This window comes from Petromyzon marinus, chromosome 46, assembly GCF_048934315.1.
Source record: "Petromyzon marinus isolate PM22_M1 ecotype Great Lakes invasive population chromosome 46, UKy_Petmar_22M1.pri1.0, whole genome shotgun sequence".
Lineage (NCBI taxonomy): Eukaryota > Metazoa > Chordata > Hyperoartia > Petromyzontiformes > Petromyzontidae > Petromyzon > Petromyzon marinus.
The window spans coordinates 11,764,930-11,785,023 of NC_133712.1; the positions used below are offsets into that span (position 1 = coordinate 11,764,930).

At 53.5% G+C, this 20,094-nt stretch overlaps 1 protein-coding gene across 1 annotated transcript; it reads left to right on the forward strand.

Moving 5' to 3' along the window:
- Nucleotides 1-1,666: 1,666 nt before the first annotated feature.
- Nucleotides 1,667-12,029, forward strand: LOC103091805 (red-sensitive opsin). The gene is made up of 6 exons (XM_032971650.2): nt 1,667-2,427; nt 3,105-3,401; nt 3,942-4,110; nt 5,548-5,713; nt 6,790-7,029; nt 9,310-12,029. The coding sequence occupies exons 1-6, from the start codon at nt 2,319-2,321 to the stop codon at nt 9,424-9,426; spliced, it is 1,098 nt and encodes a 365-aa protein (XP_032827541.1). The 5' UTR covers nt 1,667-2,318; the 3' UTR covers nt 9,427-12,029.
- Nucleotides 12,030-20,094: the final 8,065 nt, after the last annotated feature.

Here is a 20,094-nt window from a genome sequence, read left to right on the forward strand (position 1 = left end):
AGACTATGGGGTTCCCTAACACGAGTTGCCTGGATCTCTGTGTAAGTCAACGAAATCGCCACGTGAGTCGCTATCTCAAATCGCAAGCTGTCCACACCGAGGCAGGCTGCTCGTGAAGACCACTGAGCCGACTCACTCTTCTCTATCAGTCGTGTTCTGTCCCCTTAGTCCTGGTTGACCCTGTGTGACCACGGCCATTCCCTTGGTGGCGAAATGTTAATTACCTCGAATGGCAAACGAGAAGTCGTGGGTTCGATCCCAACTGTGAAGTCTACATATTTGGAGTTTGCATAAAAAAATAGCATTTAATTGGCGGACTTTTATGCTAATTCCTTTGTCAAGGCACCTTAATTCCTCTCACACAGCTTAAAGGTCGCGGTCTGAGCTTGGCTGTGTTCACTCCAGCGCTGTCCTCGAGACAGTCTGGTCCCTTCACCTGATGAAGGCCACTTGTGTTGTGGCCGAAACGTCGTGATTTTTGTTGTTTCATTTTTTACCTACGTGACTTTACCGAAGAGAACCAAAGAGTATGGATCCTTGCAGTCACGAAAGCTTCAAATCTAGAACAGCCACTTCGTTGTGCTATCATTTGTGGTCAGGTCGCATCTGAGAAAAGAGCTGTGTAGCTGAGTGGGCCTTATCTGGTAACATACAAATAGTTAGTAACAGTAAATCGCGTGTAATATTCTCCTTTCCATATTTGGCTGCTAAGTGGCGGATGTATACTACCTAAAACTAGTTCAACTAATTTCCAAAGACAGTTCATGCATCGTGCATTAATGTGAATGTAAGTCAGTTTCAATGTGTGTTAATACAAATTAATTAACTCCACGCGATATTTCAAAAGAAATATACGTGTAATAAACCAACGTGTCCTAACTTATGGGCTACCCTGTAAAAACAAAAAATATTTTTTATTTAACCAGGTAAGGCCCGCTTGAGCTGCATAGTCCTTTTTCAGAAGCGACCTGGGCCCACAAATGATAGCGCAACGAAATGGCTTATTGTTGTTGTTGTGTGTGAGTGTGTAAGCACTGCGTGGGGAGCGGTAGTGTAGTGGTTAGCGCTACGAATTTGTCGACCCAGGTTCGATTCCCAGCTCACGGCCACTAGAGCACCAGCGACGATTATCTGAACCGGTCCTGGGCCTCCCCTAGATCGACTCGGCCTCAAATGCGTACCTGGTGCGATGTGTGAAACATCGCCACTAGGGAAGACAAAGGCGACCAGGGCGTGGTTGCTGGCCACCACACCCCCTGCTCGCGTGACACAGTGCCCGGCCTTCGTAGGTGCTGCTCGCTGACAGCAGCACTTGCCCCGACGGTCTGCTCCAGGCCATTGTGGGGATCTTTGTCTTTGTAGGCACCATCGGAAGTCGCCCTTGCACAGGAGGACGGTGAATCCGGGAATGGGTTGGGGGAATTAAATAAAATTAAGGTCGCGCTTAAACAATCCACCAACCACCCACCAACATACACACACACACACGTAACCCCCCAGCCACTCACCTCCGTTTAGACGGAAATAAATAAATAAATAACCATTTATATCTAATTAAGACTCTGGGCTTCCAGGGCTTAGGCGGCGAGATTGAGGTCGTCTCTCTTTCTGCTAACGAAAAAAAAGTCTTCTCATCTCTGCTCGAGTCTATATAAGCGGAGGGTGGACGAGCCGTACTTCTTCGGGTGATACAAAAATCCACGAACGCAAACCACCACCACCATCACCACCACCGCCATCACCACCACCAACAACAACAGCAGTAGCCATCACACCAAAGGGGGCTTAGGAATCAAACTTGCGAATTGCACTGCAGAGATCTTGAAATTGGTTTCAGAAGGGAAATATTTCAAGCAAAATTTTTTAAACTAAAGCCGTTATTTGGGTTTTTTTCTTCTTCTTTTCTCCCGAATCCCCAGAAGTTTGTGGTAAAAAAAAATATATATAAAGGCATTTATTATGATCATAAAAATTGTGGAAATTTCGTTAAAGTGAGATGGAGTAGTTGGTCCAGCATAGTGCTTGTCCCTTGCGTAATCAAAGTTGTAATATTTACTTTACAGAATATAAACGTAACATTGTTAATTATTATATAACGTGAGGCAATCAAATAAACATAGCAAAGATTTTCACAAGCACCTCGTACGTTAATTCGCAGGAATAATTTACTCGTGAAAATTTGAGTCGAATCGTTGGCAGTAAATGAAACAAAACAAAATACATTCGGGGGGTTTATTTCGTTGTCGAGTTTCGTTTCAGTGAAGTGCATAAAAAATATATAATTTTGGCCGGAAAATAATTGAGACAACAACAACAACATGACGGCGTCCTGGCAGGGGGCGATGTTCGCGGCTCGCAGGCGACAAGATGACGAAGACACGACGATGGAAAGCCTCTTTAGATACACGAATGAGAACAACACGAAGGGTGAGCAAACATCGTCGCCACCACGACACCGTCATCGTTTGCTGTCCTTCCGCGCCAACCCCGCCTCCACACCTCCGATTAGCGCTGTTGGCTACGTACGGTGCGAAGGAAGTTCAACGCACGCACACATACATCGTCGTTGTCATGATCGTCATCAGCGGCAGCTATAACGGTACCAACACGGTCATCATTACCACCGTCACCATTCGCATCATCACGAACAATTAACACCATTGTCATCATCATCATCATCGCAGCTGTGATGTTATTCGACTCGCTTTAGGGAAGAGGCATATTTACGACCCTCTCATCGTGTCCTCTCAAACGATCTTCACCAATAATCTCCTCTCGCCGCGGCATCTCCACCACCAGCACCGCCGTCTGGAAGTGACTCTTCCCCTCCGTTTCCCTCTCTTTCACACCTCCTCGCTCCTGTCATGTCCCCCTTCTACATTCCTCGCATCATCTGCTCGCCTAAGCCACCCTCTATTCTTCTCAAATTTTCGTCTCCACTCAACAACATCATCATCATCACCACCACCTCATATCAGCTCCTCTCGTCCTCTCTTCTCGTATTCATCTCCTACCACCATCTCCGCTGTCCTCTTCTTTCACCTTCCTACACCTCATCCCCCCCCCCCTCCCCTACTCTGCCGCGTCTCCTCCCACCTCTTCAGATCCCTTCGAGGGCCCCAACTATCATATCGCCCCTCGCTGGGTGTTCAACCTCACGTCCGTGTGGATGATCATCGTCGTCGTCCTCTCGCTGTTCTCCAACGGCCTGGTGCTCGTGGCCACCGTGAAGTTCAAGAAGCTGCGGCACCCGCTCAACTGGATCATCGTCAACCTGGCCATTGCTGACATCCTAGAGACCATCTTCGCCTCCACCATCAGCGTGTGCAACCAGGTCTACGGATACTTCATCCTGGGTCACCCGATGTGCGTCTTCGAGGGCTACGTTGTATCCACTTGCGGTGAGTGACGCCTGGGGACGTCTGCGCAAAGATCTGAGCAAAGATGTGGCACAAAAATCTGCGCAATGGTGGTGGGTGTCCATGTTGTTTCGTGTCGACTTTGGTGGAGATGTCCTCACCACTAAACGACGCATGCCTAACGTTTTGCTAACGTTTGGCATGTGGTTGAAAATTTTAGGCCAATGCCGTCTTCTACTGATGATGATTATCTGCTGTTGCTGCTGCTGATGATGATGATAACGGTCAAGGAGATGCGTCTCAAGATGACTGGTGAAGGCGACTGATAATGATGGCGGTGGTATGTCCGCTACAGATGATGTTGAGGATGCCCACGACACTGCCGATGCTGCTGCTGAGTTCGATGACGATCCCCGATGGTTCCAGGCAACAATCACAACGGGACCGACGATATCGCTTACTATATGTTTCTGCTGTTGGTGACGATGGCGATTTGTGTTTGTTGTTGTTGTTGTAATATTTACGATGACGGCGGCTAATGATGCGCATGCCGACGATGATGCGATTGGTGTCGCGGCGCAGGCATCGCCGGTCTGTGGTCGCTGGCTATCATTTCGTGGGAGCGCTGGATGGTCGTCTGCAAACCCTTTGGCAACATCAAGTTCGACGGGAAAATTGCCACGATCCTCATTGTCTTCTCGTGGGTCTGGCCCGCGTCTTGGTGCTCGCTTCCAATTTTCGGCTGGAGCAGGTAAGGGGAGGGGACCCACGTGAACAACACCCGTGCCTATTCAGACTGTTCAGACTGTTCAGACTGTTCAGACTATTCAAGCTATTCAGACTGTTCCGACTATTCAGACTGTGCAGTATATTCAGTCTGTTCCGACTATTCAGATTAATCAGACTATTCCGATTATTCAGGCTATTCAGAATATTCAGACTGTTCCGACTATTCAGACTGTTCCGACTATTCAGACTGTTCCGACTATTCAGAATATTCAGACTGTTCCGACTATTCAGACTGTTCCGACTATTCGGACTATTCAGACTGTTCAGACTATTCAGAATATTCAGACTGTTCCGACTATTCAGACTGTTCCGACTATTCAGACTGTTCCGACTATTCAGAATATTCAGACTGTTCCGACTATTCAGACTATTCAGACTATTCGGACTATTCAGACTGTTCAGACTGTTCCGACTATTCAGACTGTTCCGACTATTCAGACTGTTCCGACTATTCAGACTATTCGGACTACTCAGACTATTCAGACTATTCAGACTATTCGGACTATTCAGACTGTTCCGACTATTCCGACTATTCGGACTATTCAGACTATTCAGACTATTCGGACTATTCAGACTATTCAGACTGTTCAGACTGTTCAGACTGTTCCGACTATTCAGACTGTTCCGACTATTCAGACTGTTCAGACTGTTCAGACTGTTCCGACTATTCAGACTATTCGTCGTCACCGACGTTGGCCGTGTGAGCGGGAATCGACCTCGGGTCGCCGTGTGGGGGGGTGGGGGGGGGTGTTCGTATTGCAGTGCCGGCAATGCCTCCCCCAAGCCCCCCCCCCCCCCGTTCTCGATCTTTGCTGTCGGTCTCTCCTCGGTTACTCCTTTCCCGTGTGCTCGATCCACTTCACTGGGACAAACCCGCTCCCTCCCCCCTCCTCTTTCTCCTCCACATTAAGCGGTCACCTTCGCTCGCTCGTTCCCGCTCCTCACTCAAAACTCACTTCTTGTTCCCCAGCTCACCCCCACGACCCCCCCTCCCCCCTTAATCTCCCCCTCATAACCAACACCGTTACTGTCCCCCATGATTTGGCTATCACTCATTAACCCCATTAATTTAATACATTCATCATCATTTACTGTCATCAATTTCGCTTTCACCGAATCCACACATTGCTTCTTCCTCTCTCGTCTATTTCATTTACCGCATCTCCACCATCACGTTCGTATGTTCCCCCGTTGTGAGTTTCCTCGCCAAGCGCCGTATCGTCAAGGCGCCGTGTACATTCGCGTGAAGACAAGACGAGGCAGCGCCGCGTGCGAGCGAGCGAGCGAGCGCGTTCCCGCAACGCGACGTGGCCCCCGGGGTGGAGGAGACCCTGGGCGTTCCGCGGCGCGTTCCTTCTCCTGCACGGTTTCCATGCCGCTGCTGTGCCCCTGCTTCCAGGTACTGGCCGCACGGGCTGAAGACGTCGTGCGGACCGGACGTGTTCAGTGGCAGCACGGACCCCGGCGTGCAGTCCTACATGGTGGTGCTCATGATCACCTGCTGCTTCCTCCCCCTCTCCATCATTATCCTCTGCTACTTACAAGTCTGGCTCGCCATCCACTCTGTGAGCATTGAGGGGGGTGGGGGTGTAGGAGGGGGAGGAGGGGGGGGGGCACGCGCCGGCGCGACTGGCGGGGGGCAACGGGCCAATGGGAGCATCAGATGAGGAAGCGCACACAGAGACATAGGGCACATGAGGATATGAGTGACCAATGTGCCGAGGGGGTACATTGGGCGTTAGGGTAAGGGGGGGGGGGGGACACAGAGCCACGGAGATGCAGGGAGATCACAAATACAAAGGTCTCCCTGTATAGCCTTAACAGACTGTAGGGGCAAGTGCTGTTAGCGAGCAGCGCATGTGAATATCGGAACGGCACGCGAGGGGATGGGTGGATAGCACCACACCCGGCCGCCTTTGTCTCCCCGGAGCGCATAGGGGACACGTGGGCAGGAGGAGAGCGGTGAAGTCACGGGGAGGTAGGGAGTCACTACTCCCCCCCGTGACACAGGAGCTGTCCATGGTACTCGCTGAAGACAAAGTGGTGGTGAGTGAGTGGTGACGAATTGAGTGATGCAGCAATCAGCCTTCGCGTTCTCCTCCCCTATTTTATTTAGATAATTTTGCCGATGTAGATTTTCACACGACGATGATAAGCCACTTCGTTGAGCTATGATTCGTGGCCAGGTCGCTTTTGAAAAGAAGCTGATGGCTCAGTGGGCCTTACCTAGCAAGATAAATAGTTGAGTTTTTTCGTGTATATATTTTTAAGTGACTTGATTGCCTTGCCTATAATTTATTGTTGTAACGTTCTGAACCGTCCCTATTGGATATCTATCAAAAATAGCTTTATAGCTCATCGAATTCCTCCAGTATAAATAACTGTTCTGATTTTCCACATCCTCTTATCCTCTCTCTCTCTCTCTCTTCTCCCTCCCATGTCATCCTCCTCCGAATCCGCGTCTCCCTCCACCTCCTCTCATATATTTCTTCCATCCTCCACATTCCTTTTTTCTCTTCCGTGCTCCTCCCATGCCTCCCCTCTTCCCGGTGTCCCTGACCATCCTCCACCCCCGCCACCACCACCACCACCCCCTCCATCACGCTCGTTCCTTCCTCCCTCCCGCGTTGGCCGAGCGCAGGTGGCGCAGCAGCAGAAGGAGTCGGAGACGACGCAGAAGGCAGAGCGCGACGTCTCCCGCATGGTGGTGGTCATGATCTTAGCCTACGTCTTCTGCTGGGGACCCTACACATTCTTCGCGTGCTTTGCGGCCGCGAACCCGGGCTACTCGTTCCACCCGATCGCCGCCGCCCTGCCGGCTTACTTCGCCAAAGGCGCCACCATCTACAATCCCATAATCTACGTGTTCATGAACAGACAGGTGAGCGGGGCCCCGGGGTGTGCCGGTTTGGTGAGGATCGGCGATTGGTAGCGGAGTGTGTCCAGGCTTGAGGTGCCTCGGGGTTGGCGCCTAGCCTGCGACAAGCGCCCTGGGGACGTCACCGCAACTTAGTGGCGAATGGCAGTTGTTGTTGTTGTTGGTAGTAGTAGTGGTGAGGATGGTGGTGCTCGTGGTTGGAATGGTGGTGATGGTGATGGTGAAGATGGTGGTGAGAGCAATTGTGGTGGTGAGGACTGTGGTGGTGAATAAGGTGGTTGGTGGTTGTGGTGCTAATGGTGGCGCTGATGATGGTGGTAGTGGTGGTGAAGATAATGGTAATTGTGATGCTGACAATGTTGGTGATTGTAGTTAACGTGATAATGGTAACGGTGGTGGTGAGGATGATGATCGTGTTGGCGGTAATAGTTTTGGTGGCATGGATAAGCAAATATCAGAAGCAGTGGCGGTAGTTGGTGGTGATGACCCGGTTGGCGCGGGAGTGAAATTATCATGTATTTTATTATATTACGTCACATTATAACGTGTTGTCGCCACGCAATATTCGCTCGCTGTCCGAATGAGAGAGAGCGTGTGTATGCGCGTATGCACGTTGAACTTCTTTCGCGCCGTACGTAGCCAACCGAGCTAATCGGCGGTGCGTTGGAAGGACAACAAACTAGACACGAAAACTAGTTGTAAAGAAATGAGTTTTCAATGTAGAACGACTCCGACGTTGGAGGAGGAACCACGGGTGAGAGGGAAAGGCATCAGCAAGGCGGTGAGCCGGTATAAAATTCCCATCCCCCCCCCACCTCCAAGCTCTGCGGTCCTCTATACATGAATATTTTTCAGTCAAATTATGTTTCTTTTGTGACAAACGCGATCCATCCGCAACACGGAGGACAGATGCGACCGTGCAAAGCTGTAAGCGCACACGTGCGTGCGTGTGCATGCGTCCCGTGGTGACAGTGGTTGGTGAGGAGCGATGGCGCAGTGGTTAGCACACTTAGACTATCAACCCGGCCACCCGAGTTCGATTTGCCGATTCCCGCTCGCGGCCAACATCCCCGACGAATATCTGAAGCGGTCTTGGGGCACTCCGCTAGGTTCAACTCAGCCTGAGAAAGGAGTACGCGCTGCGGCTGCGTACAATGGGGGAGACAAAGGCGGCCCTGGGGTGGCGCTGGCCACCCACCCACCCACCTCGTGTTCCGTGCCGGCCTTCAGCGGCGCTGATCGCCAACGGCACTTGGCCCGACGGTCTGTTGAAGGCCACACGGAGAGAGGGATCTTTGTCTTTGGGGCCGTCCATAAATGACGTCACGCACCTGGGGGGGTGGGGGGGGGGTCAGACATTTGTGACGATGTGTGACGAGGGGAGGGGGGAGTTTGAGAAATGTGACGTCACGTAAAAATGCGCAACTTTAAATAAATATAGACAACACGTTCTACTTATATTCTTGGTTCTTTCGGTAAAGTCACGTAGAAGGGAAACAATAAAATAATAAAAATATAAAACAATGAAATTCTCGCGACGTTTCGACTGCTTGTGTTGCAGTCGAGATGTCGTTGAGAATTTTATTGTTTTATATTTGTATTATTTCATTGTTTCCCTTCTACGTGACTTTACCGAAAGAACCAAGAATATGAATCCCTGCAGTCACGAAAGCTTTAAATCAAAACGTTCTGCTTAATTAAATAGACTGTTTAATAAATGTTTTCTCCTACAACATCAGAGTGCAGCGCCACATTAAATACGCACTACAATGACAATAGTTTTGATTTAAAGCTTTCGTGACTGCAGGGATTAATATTCTTGGTTCTTTCAGTAAAGTCACGTAGTAGGGAAACAATAAAATAATAAAAATATAAAATAATAAAATTCTCAACGACGTTTCGACTGCAACACAAGCAATCATCATCACCTGATGATGATTGCTTGTGTTGCAGTCGAAACGTTGCAGTCGAAACGTCGTTGAGAATTTTATTGTTTTATATTTTTATTATTTCATTGTTTCCCTTCTACGTGACTTTACCGAAAGTACCAAGAATATGAATCACAATAGTGAAAAACGATTTGAAGCATGTTTTATTTTCAAAATGGAAATATGTTTTTTTGGGGGGTTAGGGGCAGAGCTTTGTGACGTCACATTTGAGGGGGAGGGGCCTGACTTTTTGTGACGCCGTGTGACGAGGGGGGGGGGGGGGGGTCAAAAATCGTCCCAAATCGCCCCTAAAGGTCACACCGGGTGTGGGATCTTTGTCGTTGTTGCGTGGCAGTTCCGCAACTGCATCTTGCAGCTGTTTGGGAAGAAAGTGGACGACGGCTCCGAGGTGTCCAGCTCGTCCCGCACCGAGGTCTCCTCCGTCTCCAACTCGTCCGTCAGCCCCGCGTGACACCGCGTGCTCCTCACCGCACCGCCCAACCCTCACCGCGCCCCCCCCCCCCCGCTCACCGCCGTGCAACGTTCGACTCAACCCTCGCCACGCTTCTGCTCACCACAACCTCACCACTCACTGCTACTCGCCACACTGTTCGACTTCATCACACTGCTCACCGCCGCTGCTCACCCTCACCACCGCTGCTCACCACGGAGGGATGCTCAGTGGACACACCGTGCGTCAGCTTGCCGCGCCGCCGTGTGCACCTCACCAGCACGACTCACCGCACCACTCACCAAATGTGATCAGCGCAGTGCCCGCCGCCACTAGATCACTACTCACCAAAGTGCTCACCAACGCTTCCCACCAACGCTACTCAGGCACTGCTCACCAACACAACTCACCGCAGTACTCACCGACGCTCACCAATATTACTCACCACAGCGTTGACCGACACTACCCACCGCAGTTCACACCGCAGTACTCACCGACGCTCAGCAGCACCACCAACTCACCAAAACACCAGCTCAACACACGGTCCCGTACTCACCTCACCGACGCTTACCATTATCCGCTCACCATCATCAACATCATCGAACGCCATATGAAATAAAATAATCGCAACCATAGTCCCACGCCCATACTGGCCTGTTTCAGGAACGCACTGCTGGCGTGCAGATGTACAGCGCAAAAGCACAACGCACGCGTGCGCGCCTGGGTTCGAGTCGGGGTCAAGGCTGAAGCTCAGCGTTCAGCCGGATCAACACTCGAGCGAACCGGTTGCGTCAACGTTGCGTTGCGCGCAAATTGCACGACTCGCACCCGGTTGTGAGCGCGGTTGCGCCAACTTTGTGCCGCGCGCGGCTGAACGCGTCGCAGCTGGTTGCGAGCAGTTGCGTCGGTTTTTGCGTGACGCGCAACTGGACAAAGCAGTTGCAGGCGATGGTTTCAGGTGGGCGACTCGTGAGAGCGATCTTGTTACTGCTCGACGGATAGGTCAGGTGTTGGCCTCGGCAGAGCATCACGATGAGCGTGCCGAGTGCAGGATGAGGGGTTCAGTGCCCGTCTTAGGGTTCAAGGTGAACGTTTAGGGGCGGTACTCTTTGGTTCTATTCGGTAAAGTCACGTAGGTAAAAAAATAAAACAACAAAAATCACGACGTTTTTCGGCCACAACACAAGCGGCCTTCAGCCTGGTCCCTTCACCTGATGAAGGCCGCTTGTGTTGTCGCCGAAACGTCGTGATTTTTGTTGTTTTATTTTTTACCTACGTGACTTTACCGAATAGAACCAAAGAGTATGGATCCTTGCAGTCACGAAAGCTTCAAATCTAGAGTTTAGGGGCGGGTGTGATGTTGGCGTTGTGATTCCGGTGAAACACACACAAAAATTTGAGTTATGATTTAGGGGTTTGGGCTTTTGCGTTAGCGACTACCCCAAACTCTGTTTAACACCCTGTAAGCAAGCCAACGGTTGGACGAACGTTGACATGTGGTTGGAAACGTTGGGCCAACGTTGGTCCTATACGTTCCATGCATGACGGCAGAGGCGGTACTCAATGTATCGACCACGTAGATGTGATGATGATGATGATGATGTTAATGGTGAGGCTGGGTGAACAATTGGCAAGGAAATCCAACTCACGACCCCCTTGGGAGGCTGCTGTATAATATTCACGACCACTCTTTGGACGGACAATGTGTGGCATTCCTCCCTGTCCGATCGATGTGCATGGCACCGCCAAGCCTACTGCTTATTCACTTTATGAACAAGTGGGCGAGAAGAAAACATGCACATGCACGGCTTGCCTAACGCTTTACCAATAAGCGTCTTGTCCTCGGGTGCATTTAATTTAGCAGCACTCGTTTGCAAATAATAAAATGTGTTGCTCTGGTTTGGTGTCTCCCAGTGTTGAGCAATACCGATCTATGTGGCCGGATCACTCTTGACAAAGTCCCCAATAGCAAGTCGACTTTATACTTATACGGTTTGAGTCGTATCGGGTGACCTTTACTCGGCTTCTAGAGCTCTCCTCCTGCACGTCATTCATGACATCGGTAATGATGTTATCGTTGGTTGTAATAATAAAGGTTCTTATCTGTTATAGTAGGTGATGTTACTGCACATGTGTTGGGGTGCTATGGGGAATAAATACATGGCACGGGAAGGTGTGGTTCACCCACACCTTGGTGGCTACAACAACATCCGCTAAGGCTCCACCCCTTGTGGGTATAAAGTGCGGGGAGCCAGGGAGCTTGGGGGCAGAGTGTTGGGCCCGAGGCTGAAGCAACCAGTGAAGAAAGAAGGCCAGCTAGGTGAGACCCTGGAACTCCTGTGATCGCTGCCCTTTTCAGGGCCGGCACAGCAAGCCAGTGGTGCGGCCCCAGAGCCCCAGAGTCAGAGTCCTTCTAAGGGCCGGTCTGGTCGGCGGGGTGCCGAGATCTGTGCCTAACCAGGGCCAGATCTGATAGCCTCCCTTAGAGCCCTACCAGGAGGAACTAGAAGCCTAGAGCTTAGGCTAGAGAGCCTGGGGTGTGTTCCTGAGTTATACGGGTAAAGGGGCCGCTACCCCTTCTAGTGTAACCCTTGTTAAGGTTTAAATAAATAGTGCTGCTTCTACTCTGCCGTCTCCGTGTCCTGGAACCCACTACAACTGGTGTCAGGAGTGGTCTTAAAATGGACACAAGGAGTACAAACCGATCACAGGAACCCCAGGAGGAGGACGGCTCGCCTGGGATTGCGCCAGAGGCCACGGCCGACGATCCTGGGATGCCCCAGACGCCCCAACAGCAGCCGCCGCTGGAGGAGTGGCCGCCGATGGAGGACGGGTTGCAGGCGGCTCACTCTCGACTGGCTGAGCTGCTGTATGCCGCGGCTTCCACGCTGGAGGAAATCAACCGCGCGGGGCTGCGGGCGCAAAGGTGGCAGAGAGACGAACGCCGTTCAACGGCCATTCCCGCCGAAACACAGCCACCAGATTTCGGATTTGCCGCCATGACAGTGTCCGCCACGGCGATTGGAGGGTCGCAGCTCCACGTGGACGCTGTGAGCCAATCAGCGGTGGTGACGTCATCACCAACGGACGCCCGCTGTCAGGACCAATCGGCGGGCGCATCATCATCACCTGCGCGACCGCCAGTGGGTGTCCCCAGCCCCTCCAACACCGGCGGAAATGCCGGAAATGGAAAGCGGCACCTCTCAGAGACGGATCCGTCATTTCAACAACGCCTGCCGGTGTTGAAGGAGTTCGTTTCAGACGGCGGCGACTGGGGGGCCTTTCAACGCTGCTTCCTCGCTCATCAAGAGATGGCCGGCTGGACGGACAACGAGGCGTTGCGTGCGCTACCGGCCATGCTGGACGATGACGCCCTTGCTACGCTACAGTCGGCGCTCCAGGTCCTCACCATAGTCTACGGGCCACCGTCGGATTGCCGCAAACTCTTCCACGAGCGGTGTGGGGCCAGAAGGAGCCACCGCTGGCGTATCGCACGGCTCTCCTGGCCCTCGCAAAAGCGTCTTTCCCGCGGATGGACGGTGAAGGGGTGGACGCGATGGTGACGGAGAAGCTCCTGACGTTGGCCCAAGAGCTACAGATCGTCATCGTCGCAGAGGACGACGCGGATATGTGCTCCTTGCGGGCAGCAAGACACATCCACGCGCACCTGATAGCGCAACGTCGATCACCTCTCGTCCCCAAGGGCGCAGCTGCGGTGTGCGCTGGGACGCCGACCATCCCCCCCTCCGAGGAGGTCTTCGCGGCGGGTCGCCCGGTGGAGTGGAGATCCGGAGGGAGGCCGGCTCGGACAACACCGGATCGCCAGGAGCACCCCAAGGCGCTCATCACGTGCTACAACTGTGGCCGCAAGGGCCACGTGGCTGCGGAATGCCGGGCGCCTCGTCAAAGACAGCCGGGACGGTCGGACGGCGCTCCAGCCTACAGGCCTCCGCATCGCAACCCGGCAAGTCGCGGCACCCCACATGCTCGGCCCGTGCACACACCTGTCCCCACCTCGCGCGTTTCGGTGTACGGGCCTCGGGGTACGCCCATTGGTTTGTTGGGTGGCGGCGGGGTCGAGAGGGTGCTCGGGCCGGGGCAGTGGACGGAATTGGCCCTCCGCATTGTTGCTGCGTCGGCAGGCTCGTCCGTGGTCGCGGGTCGCATTGACGGGGTCGAGGTGCGTATCCTCGTCGATACGGGAGCTTCGGCGACCATTGTGTCAGACTTGATTTATAATATTCTTCCCTTTCAAAGCCGCCCCTTGCTCTCAGTCACCGTTCCGTGTTACGCAGTGAACGGGGGTTCGCTGGGTATCATAGGCCAAATTCGAGCACAAATTTGCATTGGCGATATCAAACTCTCCGGGCCGATATTAGTCTCGTCCTCGCTGGCGGTTCCGTGCTTGTTGGGGACGGACTTTTTGGGCAAAATTCCGATTAAAATTCTAATTGATCAGGATTGCATCGAGCTTCTCTCGGGCCGACGGGTAACATTCCTGCCTTCCCCTGTCACCTCAAGGGCAGCGTGCGCGTCGATACAAGCGTTCGTCACTCGGACGGTGCGTGTACCTCCCGGGGCGCAAATGCTCGTGCCCCTTCGCTTGCGTCGGCCTTTCGTGCCCGGTGTTCTGGACCAGGGAATTCTGTTAGGGCCCTCGAGGGCTGGGGAAAACGGGCTGGATCTGGTGGCCGCTCAAACGCTCGTTAAGGGGAGCGATGACCCGTTTATCCTCGTCCTTAACGTTGGCGTACAGACGGCCGTCGTTCCTCAGGGAACTGTGCTCGCGCACCCAACGCCGGTCCCCGTGGTAGACACGGTTATGGGTAATGTGGGGACCGATCCTCTGGCTCAACCGTATTCTGAGGGGGACGATAGTTGGACGGACGCACTATGTTCGGGCACGAGTGATCTGTCCGACTCCCAGCGTGCCGGCCTACGCACCCTTCTGACGGAATTTTTTGATGTCTTTAGTAAACACAAATATGACATTGGGTGCACGAAATTGTTGCGTCACCACATTGACACGGGTGACAATGCCCCGTTACGCCAGAATCCTTTTCGGTTAAGTCCGGCCGAAAAGGATCATGTCAAATCGGCAGTGGATGACATGTTGGCTGCAGACATTATAGCCCCTTCCACCAGTTCATGGGGAGCACCCATAGTGCTTGTCAAAAAGCACGATGGGTCCTTGCGATTCTGTGTGGATTTTCGCCGCCTTAATAAGATCTCCGTGGCCGACGCATATCCACTTACCCGGATGGACGAATCTCTGGATGCTCTGGCTGGCGCACGTTTTTTTTCTACGTTGGACTTGTTATCCGGATTCTGGCAACTCCCATTGGATGATGAGTCCAAGCCAATGACTGCGTTTCGCACACCACACGGCCTATTCCAATGTAACCGGTTACCTATGGGATTACACTCCGCTCCGGCGACATTTCAGCGCCTTATGGAACTGGTTTTGGCTGGCTTACAGTGGAACGTCTGTCTGATCTGTCTGGACGACGTCATCGTGTTCAGCAAGACATTTGACGAACACCTTTTGCGCTTGCGCGCCGTGTTCCTCAAAATGCGCGCTGCGAATTTGAAATTTAAGCCGCAAAAGTGCCACCTGCTACGGGAATCCGTATGCTATTTGGGGCACATCGTCAGCCGCTCGGGCATATCCACCGATCCCGCAAAGACGCAGTGTGTCAGCTCCTGGCCAACTCCCACCTCGGTGGCTGAGGTCAGGAGTTTCATTGGATTTGCGTCTTATTACCGGCGGTTCGTCGCGGATTTCGCGACCATTGCTAAGCCCTTACACGCTCTGACGGCGAAGGGAGTGAAATTTCACTGGGGCCAGGACGAGGAGGTCGCTTTCTGTTCCCTTCGCGACGCCCTCGTGCGGGCCCCTCCATTGAGCTACCCCGATTTTTCGGAACCCTTCCTGCTCGATACAGACGCCAGCAATACGGGCATTGGGGGTGCGCTCTCACAGGTGATCTGTGGTGTGGAACGCGTCGTGGCTTATGGCAGTAGGGTTTTGTCTCCGGCGGAACAGAGATACTGCGTCACGCGTCGGGAACTCTTGGCTATTGTATTTTTTATACAACAGTATCGCTCATACCTGTACGGTCGGCATTTCACTGTCCATACGGACCATGCGGCATTACAATATGCCTTGCGGGTGGAGCAGCCTTCGGGGCAATTGTCCCGATGGCTCAAAATCTTTCAGGATTATGATTTCACGACCACATTTCGGAAGGGTGCTCGGCACACTAATGCGGATGCGCTGTCTCGCCTGCCGCCCGCCTCAGATTGCGCTTGTCTCAGGGGATCGGGGCGTTGTAAGCCGCCAGAGGATAGCCCCCCCCTTAGATATCCCGGTTCTCGCTGCTGCCACTGAGGACCTCTTGCCTGAGGGTCCCGTCGGGGAGGGAGGTGCGGACTCCTTGCTGGGGTTGTCCGTTGCGGAATGGGGGCGCCTCCAGATGGAGGACGCATCCCTCCTCGCGTTGCGTCGTCGCGCAGGGGGTTCCGTGCGGGGGGTCGCGGGGATTGATTCGTACGGGCTGCTCCAGGGGCTCCTAATGCATTGGGATGGGAGGGCCTGCCGTCACAGGCTTGTGGTGCCATCCGCTTTGCGGGGTAAGGCCGTTTGGGCCGCACACGAGCGGCTTTTGCACCTGGGGACCCACAAGACCCTTGCCGTGCTCCAGCTGGATTTCTTCTGGCCGGGTATGGCAAGGGATGTGGATGGCCTCCTGGGTGCATGCACTCAGTGCGCCCAACAAAAACCACCAGCGAAAGGCGCCTGCCCACCGCTACAATCTATCACGGTCTCTCGGGTTAACGAACTCGTCGCACTCGATATATTGGGGCCCTTCCCTGCGACCCCTAGGGGTAACAAGTACCTGCTGGTTGGCGTGGAATATTTCACCCGATGGCCTATGGCATGGCCTCTCGCTAACCAGTCAGCAGCAGCCGTTGCCGAGGCCTTTGTCCAGGGCTATGTCCTCGACAAGGGTGCTCCCGAACGGCTGCTGACTGACCAAGGGAAGAACTTCTCTGGCGTCCTTCTGCACGAGGTGTGTGCGCTTCTTGGTACGAAAAAGATTCGCACTTCCCCCTATCACCCACAAACCGATGGCATGGTGGAGCGGCTGCATAGGACGCTCACATCTATGTTGTGTCACCAGGTGTGTGACTCCCAGACCGATTGGGACCTTCACATTCCGGGGGTTTTGGCCGCCTATAGAATGGCTCCTCACGCGGCAACCGGCTTCTCGCCGTTCTTTTTTATGTAGGGTCGCGACGTTGACCCACCAATTGCGACTCAGCTCCGCGTCCCGGAAACCAGCAGAAAATCGAAATTGGCCGACCACGTTAAATTTAATATCCTGAGGTTGACCGGGACGCGGGAGGCAGCAGCCCAAAACTCTTCCTCTCGGCAGAAGGCCAACGAGAGGTTGCGATCGCGCCAGTCACGCACACATGCGTGGAAGCCAGGCGATCAAGCCTGGCTGCACTGCCCTCAGGTGCCGTTGGCGACCTCGGCGAAATTGTTGCGGCCTTGGAGGGGCCCTGTGGTTATTGTGAGGGTTATGCGGTCGCAGTGCGTTCGTATCCAGTGGGGGGAACGCCGCTGGTACGTACACCCCTCGCGTCTGAAGCCGTTTGTGGCGCCGTGCGTCCCTCCACCACATTACACAGGCCGAGCATGTGATGTGTCCGCTGACTCCCGGACGGCGTCTTCGTCGCCTGCCCCTGATGCTTCGCTAACTGTTCCACCTTCAGGCGCCTCAAGAGTGACGGCTTCCAGCGTGCCTGCGCCACCCGGTGGGGACGGAGTTTGCCCTCCCGGGGTGACGGAAGACGGTGCACCTGCACAGCCAGTGCCCACTGCCGGGCCGACCGGGCCCTCCCCCTACGATGGACCCGCAAAACGGACTCGCGCCAAAACGCGCCGCTTGTTGTAATAATGGTTCTTGTTACTCTTGTTGTTCACTGTTAAGTTTTCTTGCTGCGTTGATGGGGGAGGGGGGGGGGGGTACAATGTATATGTGTATATAGTGTAATTTTGTATAGGTGGGTTGGGTTATTTATTGGGGTGTTCGTTCTTATGAGGCACGCACGGGTGGGGGTTTGTTGTGTTTATTGTTCGAGTATTGTTGCAGCCGGGACGGCTGCGGGTTACACGGGAGGGGGTGATGTAGGGGTGCTATGGGGAATAAACACATGGCACAGAAAGGTGTGGTTCACCCACACCTTGGTGGCTACAACAACGTCCGCTAAAGCTCCACCCCCTGTGGGTATAAAGTGCGGGGAGCCAGGGAGCTTGGGGGCAGAGTGTTGGGCCCGAGGCTGAAGCAACCAGTGAAGAAAGAAGGCCAGCTAGGTGAGACCCTGGAACTCCTGTGACCGCTGCCCTTTTCAGGGCCGGCACAGCAAGCCAGTGGTGCGGCCCGAGAGCCCCAGAGCCAGAGTCCTTCTAAGGGCCGGTCTGGTCGGCGGGGTGCCGAGATCTGTGCCTAACCAGGGCCGGATCTGATAGCCTCCCTTAGAGCCCTACCAGGAGGAACTGGGAGCCTAGAGCTTAGGCTAGAGAGCCTGGGATGTGTTCCTGAGTTATACGGGTGGAGGGGCCGCTACCCCTTCTAGTGTAACCCTTGTTAAGGTTTAAATAAATAGTGCTGCTTCTACTCTGCCGTGTCCGTGTCCTGGAACCCACTACACATGCAATAAAGTCCTAACTGCATCAGTAAGCGACAAGATGATTGAATGTTTACAGCATGATGGGTTTTGCTATCGATGATGATGGTTTTGGAATTGAAGAGGAGCGATGGTTTTGATACTGATGATGATGATGTCACTGCTGCTGCTGGTGATGATGATGATGGTTTTGCGCTGTTGCTGATTATCATGATGACATTGTTTACTGTGCATACTGCTGCTGATCGTGTTCCTATTGCAGATTATGATCACGATGCTGATGATACTGCTACTGTTAATGCTCCTGGTGCTAATGATGATGGTGGTGGTGGTGGTTCTACTGCTGATCATGGTTATAATGGTGATGTTGCTGCTAATGTTTAAACTGATAATGATTTGGCTGCTGCTGATGAAGATGATTAGAGTGCTGCACAGTGCTGTTGCTGATACTACTGCGGCTGCTACTGTGTGTGTTTGTGTGTGTTTGCGTGTGTGCATGTGTTTGCGTGCGTGTGTGTGCGTGCGTGTGTTTGCGTGCGTGTGTGTGTTTGCGTGCGTGTGTTTGTGACTGGGGGAGCGGTGGTGCAGTGATTGGCGCACTCCGCTATGTACCCGGCAATCCGAGTTTGATTCTCGCTCACGAACAACACCAGTCCTGGGCCTCCCCTAGGACTACTAAGCCGCAAATGAGTATCTGGTGCGGTGTGTAAACATCAGCACGAGGGAGGCAAAGGCGGCCGAGCATGGTGCTGGCCATCCACCCCTTCGTGTGCCGAGCCGGCCTTTATAGGTGCTAACAACACTTGCCCAACCAGTCTATTAAGGCTATACGGGGGATCTTTCTCCTTGTGACTGGGAGCGGTGGAGCAGTGGCAACCTTGTTGGATTTCCGCTGTCGGGTAAAAATCATTGACAAATATCTGAACCGGTCCTAGGTTTTCCCCTAGGTCGACGCAGCCTCAAACGAGTACCCGGTGCGGTGTATAAGCATCACCGCCGGGGAGACAAAGGCGGCCGGGCGTGGTATCGGACACCCACCCCCCCGTTAGCCGTGGTGGCCTTCATAGCTGCTTGCTAACAGCACTTGCTCCATCAGTCTTGTTGAAGGCTATACGGGGGATCTTTGCCTTGTGTGCGTCTGCGTGTGTCGCCGTGTGTCTGTGCGTTTGTGTGTGTGTCTGTGTGTGTTGCCCATCCGGTGCCGGACAGGCAACTCTGTTGTGGACAGTGCTGTGGGGGGAGGGCCTATTCCGATTGGCCCCTCCTCTCATAGCGTCTGTGACCACCACAGTGGCTAAACGGGGGCTCTGGACGGGTGCGAGGGGCTGGTAACCCCTCCACCTTCAAAATTTTTACCACGAAACCACGACTAAAATATCTAACTAATAAGCTTGTGCCGGAGGCCCCGGGGGGACAGGCACCTATGACGTCTCCTGGTCAAACCATAATTGGCAGAGCCAGGAGATTGCATCTCTACCCTCGGGGCTCCTCCAGAAACAACGAAAAGCCACTTCATGTGGCCACGTGGAATGTTCGAACGCTCACTGCGGAGGAGAGGCTGCCACTCCTCTGTCGGGAGCTGGACTGGTACCGCCTGGATCTCTGTGGCATTCAGGAGGTCCGGTGGACCGGTTCTGGCTCCTGCCACCATGAGGGGTGGACAGTCCTCTACTCTGGGGTAGCAGACTGCCAAACAACAGGGTGTGGCTCTTCTTTTGAACAAAAAAATGAAGGGGGCGTGGGAGCGTGGCGGTGAGGTGTGGGAAGCTGTAAGCCCCAGGCTACTTTGGGCTCGCCTTCCCATCAACCGATGGTGAGTGGTGGTCGTAGTTACTTATGCCCCCACCGAAGACGAACATCCGTGGAGGGATGCAGGTAAAGCCGATGAGTCAGATGCCTTCTATGACCTCCTGTCACAGGTGCTGGCTAAAGTGGCCCCTTGGGATAGAGTCATCTTGTTGGGTGACTTCGATGCCCGAGTTGGTCATGATG

Excerpts from the sequence above, each read along its gene's own strand:
- LOC103091805 (XM_032971650.2), top strand. The coding sequence starts at position 2,319 with ATGACGGCGTCCTGGCAGGGGGCGATGTTCGCGGCTCGCAGGCGACAA. Across the intron at positions 3,402-3,941 it reads CTACGTTGTATCCACTTGCG|GCATCGCCGGTCTGTGGTCG; the intron begins GTGAGTGACGCC and ends GTCGCGGCGCAG. Across the intron at positions 5,714-6,789 it reads TCTGGCTCGCCATCCACTCT|GTGGCGCAGCAGCAGAAGGA; the intron begins GTGAGCATTGAG and ends GGCCGAGCGCAG.